Below are 11,883 nucleotides of genomic sequence, written 5' to 3' on the forward strand. Positions count from 1 at the left end.
ATATATATATATATATATATACATATTCTACGTTAAAAGTTTAAATATTCGTACTTGAAAACTAAAACAGCAAGAATGTCCAGAGTTAGATATCAATGTTATTAGTGTCCACGCATTAGTACTTTTATCTTAATGATTCTCTCGTGTGATCGTTTAGAGAAAAATGATTCTTTGCGCAAAAGCAGTACACGTACTTATATTTCAGTACAACTGGTTCAATAACATTTATTCCACGTTTCTCATTTGTTTCCTCATAAGAGGATATGATATTGTAGCGCGACTTATTGGACACTCTGCACACCAGAATCGCGTAATTAAGGCACGTTTCTTTTTTAGCAAATTATTGTCGACGCGGGTACTGTCGAGCGACTGAATGATTTGCAATATCCACGGGATTTTGTTCCAAGGCACAGCTGGAGTCCTGTGAACGTTACGGGTGAAAAATTCTTTTCTACCTTGTCCGCGATGAATTTGATAAATGTCAGCAAAATAAACGACGTAGACATCGACGACTTTATCATTGTTAGCAGACACGAGGTTCTCGATCGAGAGATTACTTTCGAGAATCTGCAGATCGATGGAGTTTTCCAGGTAAGATTTCGCGGGTTCGCGTTTGGCGATCACGCGTATACACGTGACATAATCGCAGGTCGACGGAAACATAACAGGCATCAATGCACCCAATCTCGAAGATTCGCTCAACGAGACCAACACGCTCAATACGGACGTCATTTTTGAGAATCTGATCGTCATGGGAAATATCGTGTTGCGAGATTCGATCGACGCTAAAACGTGGTCGGACTTCGATGATCTTCTGCTAAAAAACGAGACGAACGCGACAATTACGGGGAACAAGAAGTTCTTGAGTGGCGTTACTTTAAAGTCCATGATCCGAGTCACGCAAATTAACGGTCACGCGCTTTCGGAATTTGTACACCTCGACGCCGATCAACAGTTCCCTAGTGAGTGTCTAAATTACAATTATTATTCAATCGCGAAAGCCTCGATGACTCGCGTTTACATCTCACTGAAAAATTGGAGCTCAACTAACTCCTTTCAGACCTGAAAAGGATATCGGCGAACGTTACGTTCGGTAATGTGAGTCTTGGCGCCATGAACAAGTTGGAAGATTATATAATCAACGAACAGAACGTCTCCTCCGGCTGCATGGAGAAGATACTTCTATTCATGAAGCCACCTATCGTCGACGAGATCTCCTTCAAGACTATAGGGCTAACTATCACGGCCGAGACTTTCTTCGACAAGCTGAACGAAAGCTTCCGGAGGGTGTACTTCGAGAATTTGACACTCTCGACGTTAAAGACCGACGAGATCACGCCGAACACTATCAATGGAATGTGGAATTACACCGATCTGGCGAAGCACGTGTTAACAATCTCCACGCGACAGAGTCTGACGGGCTCTTTGGTGGTCAACAATTTGGAGATCGGTGTCTTAGACGCGAAGCTCGTCAACGGCGTGCCGATACGCGACTTGAATCGATTGTTGACGCACGCGGGATTCCTCTACGACCGCGTCGTCGGCGGAAACGAGACGTTGCAGTCCCTGCAGGTGACAGGACAATTAAGCGTGTCTTCGATCAACGGGCGCAACATTCTCGACATTTACGACCCACGCAGCATGAAGCCCGTAATTTTCCGCGGGAACGTGACGATCGACAATTTGACGGTGCTCGGCTTCGTGAATGGCCGAAATCTGTCCGAATTTGTCGACGACGCTGTACGGAAGACCGACCGAAATGTCACGTTCACAGGCAATAAGACGCTCGGGAACGTCACGTGCGAATTTCTAAACGTGCAATTCGTGAACGGTCATTTCGTAGACGACATTCTGGATCCCGACAGACAGCAAGAGCTAAAGAAACCAGTTTATGTAAAAGGTATGCAAAATCTTGTAACAAATATTGTGTCGTGCGCTTCAGATATTGTTACGCTAATGCTTCACGGAAAAAAATAATTTGCTGCAGCAGCAAACTAATTTGCTACGTATGGATAGTTAGACATAATTCGCTGTGTTAGCTACCTTTTTGCTGCGGAAACCTATTTTCTTGCTATAATAACAAGAAAATCTGTTCCTACGGCAAGAAAAGTGGCTAACACAGCAAATTTGCTACAGATGGACATAATTTACTGCTTTAGTTACCTTTTTTGTTGCAGGAGTAGATTTTCTTGTTACCATAGCAAGGAAATTGGCTCTTGCAGTTAAGAAAAAGTGGCTAACACAGCAAATTATATTTAGTTGTCCATATGTAACAACTCTTTTTTTCTGTGTTCATATGTAATCCACGTGTGTTAACGTTTGATAGACAACTCTTAAACCCGGTTCCACAACTACATTTTTAATTATACTTTACCTGCGGTTTAACTTGTTAAAGGCCTATCCAGAAAAACTTGCATAATCACATATTGCAAATATGCAAATCAATCAATCATGATTCGCGCAAAAGGACGCCTCTTACTATATTAGACATAATTTACATTAGATTAATCAATTTCCTTGTGCATAATGCAAGTTTGTCTGGATAGGCCTTTAACAAGATAAACTCCAAATAAAATAAGTTGTGGAACGGGTCTAAATTTTGCATTTAGTTTAAACTAAATTTTAACAATTATTACCAATTGAAATCTCATGCTTTAATATAATTAAAATTAATTATTTAAAACCAAAAATTATTCAATCTCCCCTTTTAACTTCAATTTCTCGATTTCACAGTGGACTAAAATAAAAATTCATCTTTCTAGGTTCGATCACAGTGTTGAACAGCTTCAACGCTACCGGCAAGATCGGAAACATGTTTTTCCGCGATTTTACAGACAGATTCAAGCCGCTCGGAAATAACTCTTACGCTCTTCGCGGCGACTTCCACTTCACCGAGAACGTCTCTATCGCGAGACTGGACGGACCGATTCAGGGATCGTTGTTTGACAATTTTCTGCAAAGGGCGATCGTTAAAAACGACTCGAACGTCACGATATCCGGGGCGAAATTGTTCAGTAAACCGATCACGTTCTACGATGAATTCACTATCGACAGCAGCCTGGACGACCTGGATCTGCTCAGGTTCCGCGAGAAAGCCGTCTACATCGATGAACCATTCTCAATCGATTCTCGAGTAGTGTTCAAAGAAGACGTTCACATAAGAAGAAATCTCGTAGCAAAGAAGACATTAGAAGCAAGCACCATCATGGGAGTCGATATGAAGGATTTACGGGAGAACGCCATTCTTCTTAACGCACCCGTTAGTTTTGAGGGTAATTATTTTCACATAAAATGAAGATGACGTCATTGTGCCGAGAGAGCGAATATCCATATTCTCTGTGCTTCCGCATAACCAAATTAGTGCTTCGTGTTTCGCAATGCGTCGTGACGAATGTTCGCCCAGAATGATTCGAAAGCTAATCTTCAGAATCTCGCTGTCGAACGGCCGTGGTCTTACAACGACACGCTCTGCCCCGCGATAAGTCTGCTCGCAGATGACGTGTCGCGATTATAATAGTTCGCCGCGCGTCGTTTGCGACCGATAATCATACGCCGCTCCAAGGAACACGCTTCATTGCGGTTAGTAAACCGGGTATCCACGTAACATTCGCGTGATGGCGCACAGGACGTCGACTATTACGCCGAGCGATTTCGCCGTTTAATGGGGAACATTTTGTATTTCAGAGCGGATGACACTCGACAATGTGACTTTCCAAGCGAGCGTAAAAGTCACGCAGGTCAACGACCTGAGAATGGACGAGCTGATACCGTTGCATACGGATCAGTTCATCCTGCAAGATGTCCATTCTTTCAATATCACTTACAGAAACATCCATTGGCAGGGGCGTGTAAACAACTACATTCTGAACGATATCTACACGGACACTTTCACGGTACGTCGACGTGGAGTAGCGTCACTTTTTATCATGAGATACACGTAACGATAAGTCGAGAATGTGAAACTTTAAAAACGCCACATAATTCAGGGCGTGACTTTTTATTTACCTCACGAAAAGGGTTAACAGTTTCCTATTTATATTATATTTATTATTATTACATAACAGAAGTCTTCTCAGAGTTGATGACAGTTAATTTTCCTTGCAGATACACGAAGATCAGAACATCACGGGGACCATAAAGATCCGAGGAAACGTTTACGCGTATAGCGACTTCGATGTTTATACTATAAACCATTTCAAAGTCAACCAAATTGTTTTCGTAAATACCAACGAGACTCTAATTGGTAAGAAGTTGAATTGTACGGAATAAGATACGTGATATCGCTGAACACACCTGCAACATTAAAATACTCCTTTCTATCGTCTTTAGTCAACTTAACCGGCTAGTTATCCCAACGGAATTGACTGTCAATTCGGAGTCGCATCTGTCAATTCGCATCTGTCAATTCTGACTAACGAGAAATGCGATTGGTCAATTCAGTTGGAATAATCAGCCGGTTAAGTTTGCCAAAGTTGATAGAAACGGACAAGAGGAAAACTCTACTAAACACGTAATCGCCCTTCGTATTTTCTCGACGTTTCAGAAATTTAGGGTTGAAATCTTTGACCACAACGACACGTATACAATCAGCGTCATTTTTTTCTGTTATTTTGTTTTGCTTTTAGGAAACTTTGCGTTCGGAGGTTCGGTGATCCTCGACAAGAGTCTCAGAATTTTGGGTACTCTAAACGATATAGACCTGGCTCATTGGCAAGGAACAGCAGTAATGAAGAAAGGCGAGAAACAGACTATATTCGGACAATGGAGGGTACACGGAAACGTCACCTTCGAGAAAAATGTTAACGGAACTGAAATTTTAAGCGGAGTTAATATCACGGAAGCGTTGGCCATCCTAGCGAAAGAACGCGTCCAAATAAATGCCATTATTGAGGAAACGGATGTAAGGAAAACTTCTCCTAAATCGTATCACGGACTTTCGTTTTTCTACCAACGTTTTCATGACGACACGACGAGAAAATACATCATTCCTTCCTTACTGAGACAAGAAATGATTAGTTTAACTGAAGTTACAGTTATTTCTCGCTTCAATCATATTTTTTGGTTATTTTAACGCGGAAACAGTAGTGATGAAATACATAAAAGATATTATCATCGCTAACATTATAACAAAAGAATAGTTCTCTTGACTACAATTTATAATTCTCATAATAATAGAAATAGAAACATTTCTTTATGTGATCACACAGTTACAAGCATCAAACATCTTTTTCTCAGTGCTCCTAATTCGTAATAATTTTTTCAATAAAGCCATTTCGTACTTTCAAAAGGAATTTTGTCCAACTAAAACGTACATTCCGCAGGAAAAGCTAAATAGCGTGTGCAAGAGTTTAAATGTGCTCAAGTGCAATTCTGCAGATCAGATATACAAATTCGACACGTTCGATTATGTGAAAGTAGTGGTGTTTGAAGGAGATATTCACAACATCCGTATTATCGATTCGGACAATTTGGGATACTTGTTGGTAAACCACGACAACTGCAGCATGACGCTCTTGCAATATACTTCGGCCGGTTTCGCAATAGTCGACCAAGTGTCCGATGTCGGATTAATCGATCGATGGGTCTTTTACACAATGAATCGCAAGATGTACATACTTACAATTGCGACACACGCCTGCGGCAAACACCTGAACAATATATGGAGGTTAGAAAACAACAAGCTGATGGTGAGTTTATCGCAAAAATACAGGTGTGACGTAATTTTTTAAAGCGATTTAAAGGGACTGGAGATAAACCACTGACAAACGTGAAAATATTTAATTTTGAAATATTAACTTTTTTACTATAAAAGAACTGAAAATTTAATAATATTCCATTAAGATATTTGCAATTTTGTTAACTTTTACTCAATTTCTATTATAGTGATTCACACGATAACGACAAGCTTACGGAAATTTTCTATCTAAAATTCAGCTTAATTGAACCACCGGGAGTCAAGATATTACTGCAAAATGACGACCTTGAAAAGAAAAACGAAATATATTTTAACTACATGTACCATACATTTATATTGAGTATTTGATCATCAAAATTATATTTTTCTTCTCTTTATATGTTGTATAGATACAAAATAACACTTTCGAATATTCATTCAGTTTGTTATAAGAAATTGTAAAAAAACAAGCACGATTTTCAGGCAATCTGACTCTCCAGTCCCCATAAGCGACATTCTTAACTGTGCGAGTACAAAAGGGCGTCTTAGCCATTTCTCGAATAAAACCGATCGATTGCTTTATTCGCTGTTATTTTTCTCGTAGCATGTGATGGAGCTCGGCAATGTCACCAATTATTTTAGGACATTCGAAAATACGTACATAAAAATGATTCACGATGATCACGAAACTGTGCCGGAATCGGACCTGCAGCTGAACATTTTGAAAGCTCTGGTCTCTTTGGAGGAGGAGAGGTCAAACTCGAATTTATATAACGATTCGATCACGTCGGTAAACCAGAGTTACATTCACGAACTGCAAAGCAGATCTTTGACCGGTATATCTCTAAGAGACTGTCTCAACTGTAGCAATCTATTAAGCTTCAGAGTGGGTATTTTCGAGAGGGAAGAGTACGTCTATTACAATGCAGAAATCAGCCAAAATCACATATACGTAAGTTAAGAGCAAGATCTATTTCGAGATCGCGCAAAAATATCCAAACAGTACAAATGTCTAAAATACATCTTAGAGATATCCTTTAAAGACATTTTAAGTAAGTAAACGAATTTTTCAAACGTCTCTAACAAGCAAACCTACCCAAAAGGTACACTCCGATTTCTTTCTAATTTGGCACAAATGTAGAAATACAAAAAATATTTAAGTCATATTTTTTTCATTTTTGCACACTTTGAGTTTCACCGACATTTTATAGCTTTTTAATGTTATCACTCCTATCGTTAAGTACAACAAAAATGCATAAAAAATGCATAAAATTGAATATAAGATATAGTTAAATAATTTTAACAAAATCGGCATAGCTGAGACACGAACCATTCTAAATTTCTTTAGCCGAGATTTCAACTGAAATATTTCAAATCTGTGCTAAATTAGTCAAAAATGGTTCGAATCTCGGCCAAAACGAGAGAGAGAAATCCGGCAATTTTAATTAAAATTTTAACAAAATCGGCATAACTGAGACACGAGCCATTCTAAATTTCTTTAGCCGAGATTCAAACCGAAATATTTCAAATCTGTGCTAAATTAGTCAAATTAGTCAAATTAGTCAAAAATGGTTTGAATCTCGGTCAAACTGAGAAATTATTTGTATAAATAATTTTTTTTAACTTTTTACATGTTTTGTTTAAACATTTTATTATTTATACAAATAATTTTACACATTTGATTTCATATTCATAATCAGCAAACCAAAAACGCCTATATCTTGTATTCAATTTTATTTCTTATGCATTTTTGTTGCACTTGTTGATGATAAGAGTAAGAACATTAAAAAGCTATAAACTGCCCATGAAATTCAAAGTGGGTCAAAATGAGAAAATATGACCTAAATATTTTTTGTACTTTTACATTTGTGCCAAATTAGAAAGAAATCGGAGTGTAATTTTTGGGTAGGTTTATTTGTAAGATGTCTTTTGGATATTTATGTCTTTGGACATTTTTATGCTGTATGGATAATAACGCGAAGCAGGACACTGTTTCCGCGCACGTGTGAAACCTGTGCTATTCCGTCGTGATCCTGGTATGCTAATTGAATCGTTTCATCAAGATTTGGAGGAATGACGCTTCGCAAACGAAGATCTTGCAAATTATAAATGCGCATCGACCAAAATCCATTTTGATACTGAATTTCGACGGATTCGTCGAGACATTGCTGATCTTTATCGAGAATAACGAGACTATTCAGATCTATGAATATCGAGGTAAAAATTTACATTCTAAAGTTAAAACGAAAATCAAAATAGAACCTCAAAGGGGAAATCGATGTACCATAATTTGATCGACTTACACCTCGTGAAATTTGTTGCAAGGTATCGAAGGCTTCGTCTATAGGAACTCGATTAAAATGAAGGCTGACCAATTGTACAAGTTTAGAATGAGGAAGTACACGTATATGAAGAAGAGACACTACTTAGCTGCGGTGAGCGGGAATCGATTAACGATCTTGGAAGCAAAGATGCACGGTGAAAGATTGGATTGGACAACTCTAACTTCTACGGACTCCTGTTCTATGATAGCGTGTCCGAGACATTAAAAGAGGCGAGCATGGGTACGTGATGTGCGAGATACATTGGATTATACTTAAAGTTACATTGGATTAATACTTTAATCGTGAAAAAACGGCGCTCAATGTGATGGTGTACTCTGAATGCATTTCGTTGGAGATTGAATTGTTAATAATAAATTACAAATCGTTTTAGTAGATCAATACGTTTTAGTAGTGTTATATAAAAAGAATACTTTAATAATGTCTTTATAATAAATACATATTATAATGCATATAAATTTGGACATGTGTTTATGGTAAAGTTATGTTGTATTCTTTTTTATGTAACACTAGACTATTTGTGTCTGGCTCTTAAAAACATCATGTATCAACCTATTGAATTTCACCAGAACTTTACAAGTAATTTTAATATGTTACCGATTGCATGTAATTATTGTGAATCGCGGGCGCATTCCTGCAGTAGTGCAGTAGTACTTAATATTGTAAGTGGAAAAGTCACGATATGTAACTTCGTATAATGTGATACTTAGAAATATGTCAAAATGTAAAGATATTAATTCGCTTTCTAAGTTGCAATAGCGAGTTGTTATCGCTTTTTCATCCCTACTTACTGATCAATTTTAATTAACAATCTGTCGCGAGAGAGATCGCGCTGCGTTCGTTCGTTCGTACGTTCATCTCGCGCGGCAAGAAGAAGCGAGAGCTGGTCGACGCTGCTGCTTCATTGCTTTCAGGATTGCACCATCTATCTTGCAATTTTCTTTGCATTTTCGTGGTCACACGGTCGGCGCGTCTCGAGACTTTTTCCACTCTGTCGAGAATGGCGCGCAGTGGAAAAAGTCTCTTTTCTTTTTCGGTGCCTGGCGGCGATCTACGTTCACACTCGCGGAAGCGACAGTAGCTTACTCACGTGCCGGAACGTCATTGTCATTACCGCGTTCCTTCTTCCACGTGCAATCGATCTCTCAGCGTAAACGGAATTCGCCATGCCCCTTGTCCTTCCCTTCGCCGCTCCCCCGCCGCGTTCCGCGCGGATGCCTTATGAAATATTGCATCGCTCGGCCGAGAGTTACGTTGCCGTCGCGGATTTAATAGAAAACACGACGCAAGAAACGCAATATCCATTTGTGATTTCTCCACGGTGATCTTCCCCGACGGTGCTCCGATAACACGTGAATGACTCTATGCGAATTGGGAGCTCGCGGCTCCCTCCAGCTCGCAGACTTCGGATGAACGCATCGTCGGGCGCGTCTCAGCGTGAAATTATCGTCCGCAATAATAATCCGTAAAATTAGAATAATCCGTGAAATTATCATCCGTGATAATACGCCGCGTATTCGGAAGTGTTTGGCGAGGAAGAGGGATTTACAGCACCTTCTGTGGAATGCGACTCGCGCCCTCCTGACCTACAGACACTATGACTCGCGTCGGGCGATGTAGGCTTAGGTTAATGCGCCTCGTTTCGCTCTCAGAACGATGCTGATTGCTTGGTGTGCGCCGCTGTACTCGTATGGAATCTCGTGCGAATTCGTCATTGCTTCAATAGGCAATTAATAAGCGGCAGAGAAGCGCTGTTTGCGATTTCACGAGGGGAAATTGCGGCTTCACCGACCGCCAACTCTCTGAGCAAAAAACGCGATCCATTATTGTTCCAGAGTGTCGCAGCATTTAACTCAAATTGCTAATCATTCCAATCAGACACCGAATAATCCGTTTGTTTGGAGAATTAATTGCTCCCCGACGATTCTACCAACTTTGGGGAACTTTGAGTTTGTGCAAATAATTGGCCTGTAATAAGAGGCGCTACCTTAAACTGACAATTAATTTTGACACAATGAAAATTTCACCCGAAAGTATTGATGTAATAAAGTCCGTAAATTATGCGCGCATGTGTATGATAACCACTCGACGTTCGATTACAGCGCTTGTCGGTGCTCCCGGCGACGTTTATCGTTGGTTGCTCGCTGCTCAGCGGCGAAGTTGCCTCTACGCTTTGCTACCTTCGGTCGATAAATAATACAAATGTGATAAGCTTCATTAAAGAAGCTAAGGTTGTCTCGCAGGGTTGCGGTCACGATACAAAGAGACGGGTACGTGTGCACGGACGGACATGTTTGCGGTCATCCGCGGAAATAATCGTAAAAAAACAACCCCGAGGTAACAACGTAATCTCATCTCCCGCATCTGCCATCGTTTATCCTCGCGCAAGTAAATCGCATAACATGACAACGGGACAACTCGTCATTTTCCTAAGCCTGGAGAAAATTCGCGGGTAAAAACTGTGATTCTGGAGAAATACGCCACGCACAGAAAGTGCATATTGCATTCAAGTAATGTTACTTGTTTCAAGTATTTCGTAAGTTTATATACCCGCACACAAATCTATCAAGTTTATCACATTAAATTTATACCAAATACATTTTAACAAGTATAAAAATATTAATTTAAAACAAGAATTCGATTTGCTTACTACATAGAGTTGAATCTATTTTTTCTTGGGAAAAATTTTATAATATTTCTGTAAGGAGAATAAATTATTCTTTTGAGTACATGATAATAAGCTTTTCAAAGATTTGTGATAAATATATTTTAAGATTATTATCAAGAAAAAATATTCTTTGTTAAAGATAGCCATTAGGGGAAAGCTGCCAAAGTCGTACTGATCTTTTAAACCGTACCTCAATCTCTTCATTATTATTGAATATGACGGATACTTAACGAGGGCCTAACTAAAATGGGGAATAAGTGAGCAATGAGGAATATAAACAAAAAATGTTCAAACTTCAGATTCTATCTTATTTTGCGCGTGTGTGCTACAAAGATGAAAAGAAATGGGAAAAGAGTAATGAGGTATGATTCTGGCGACTCTCTCCTACTTAAAAGAAGGACAGTAAAATGAGTAACCGCTGTTGTCAGCAGTAGAATCGCATCTTTCTACGTGCGGGAATTCTCGCGTCGCTCGTGACGCTCCGCAATTTCGCGCCGCGATATCTCGCGGCGGGTCCGGATCGAGAGGTCGATTCGTCGACAGGCGCTGGCATGCGCGCGCGGGCCGAGAAAGAAAAGCCGGCGCGCGCCGTCGCCTTGACGACCACGACGACGACGTCGACGTCGACGTCGTTGTGTGACGTCGGCGCAGTGCGTCGTCCCGTAATCAGAGCCGCCGCGTCGCGCCGGGTCGACGGTCTCTTCGATGGCAGGAGGCCAGTATCCTGACTTTTCTCAGCTTTCACGTTACGACCGTCCCGACGCCTCCGTTGACGTCGCGATCGCGTCCGACCGTCACCGCATCGGCTTCGTTCTCGTAGCCGCGACTCGTCCCGTCCTGCCGACCCGCTGAAAGCATCGGAAACATCCGCTCTGCGGAAGAGAGCTCCGGCAGCTCCAGCCCGGTAACGTAAACGACGCGACGCGACGCGACGCTGTCGGAGATGCCCGCCGCCGTTGGTGATCCTGTGAACGCTGCCGCGGCGTGAGAAGCCACCGGGACATGTGGTGCCTTTTCGCCTCCTATTGATCGGCGCGTCCCGACCGGCGCGACCAGGAGATATCCCCCGCGTTTCGCGGCCCACGGGAGACCCGGGTAAGGCTCTGCGAACCCTCTTCCGCGGCTCGTTATCCGAAACGGCCGCTCGCCTCGCGAATCATAGGGCGCTACCCCAACAACACACCGAGCCATTGCAGGGG

The 11,883-nt window shown here is 41.0% G+C and overlaps 2 protein-coding genes across 2 annotated transcripts in view; both read left to right on the forward strand.

Moving 5' to 3' along the window:
* The window catches only part of LOC116850535, a 14,319-nt gene extending 5,922 nt beyond the window's left edge, over window positions 1–8,397 (forward strand). The window contains exons 6-16 of the mRNA XM_032828934.1: window positions 337–591; window positions 650–962; window positions 1,061–1,900; window positions 2,763–3,272; window positions 3,685–3,893; window positions 4,105–4,243; window positions 4,626–4,900; window positions 5,322–5,687; window positions 6,279–6,626; window positions 7,738–7,891; window positions 8,000–8,397. Of these exons, the coding sequence (XP_032684825.1) occupies window positions 337–591; window positions 650–962; window positions 1,061–1,900; window positions 2,763–3,272; window positions 3,685–3,893; window positions 4,105–4,243; window positions 4,626–4,900; window positions 5,322–5,687; window positions 6,279–6,626; window positions 7,738–7,891; window positions 8,000–8,223 (3,633 nt within the window). The 3' untranslated portion in view covers window positions 8,224–8,397. The remainder of the gene's footprint in view (window positions 1–336; window positions 592–649; window positions 963–1,060; window positions 1,901–2,762; window positions 3,273–3,684; window positions 3,894–4,104; window positions 4,244–4,625; window positions 4,901–5,321; window positions 5,688–6,278; window positions 6,627–7,737; window positions 7,892–7,999) is intronic.
* A 2,954-nt stretch (window positions 8,398–11,351) lies between these two features.
* Window positions 11,352–11,883, forward strand: part of LOC116850524 (disheveled-associated activator of morphogenesis 1) — a 92,162-nt gene continuing 91,630 nt past the window's right edge. The window contains exon 1 of the mRNA XM_032828913.1: window positions 11,352–11,779. The gene's annotated coding sequence lies outside the window, so the exon portion shown is untranslated. The remainder of the gene's footprint in view (window positions 11,780–11,883) is intronic.

Source organism: Odontomachus brunneus, unplaced genomic scaffold (assembly GCF_010583005.1).
Source record: "Odontomachus brunneus isolate Ranch 3 - 2012 unplaced genomic scaffold, Obru_v1 Obru_scaffold_148, whole genome shotgun sequence".
NCBI classification, from domain to species: domain Eukaryota; kingdom Metazoa; phylum Arthropoda; class Insecta; order Hymenoptera; family Formicidae; genus Odontomachus; species Odontomachus brunneus.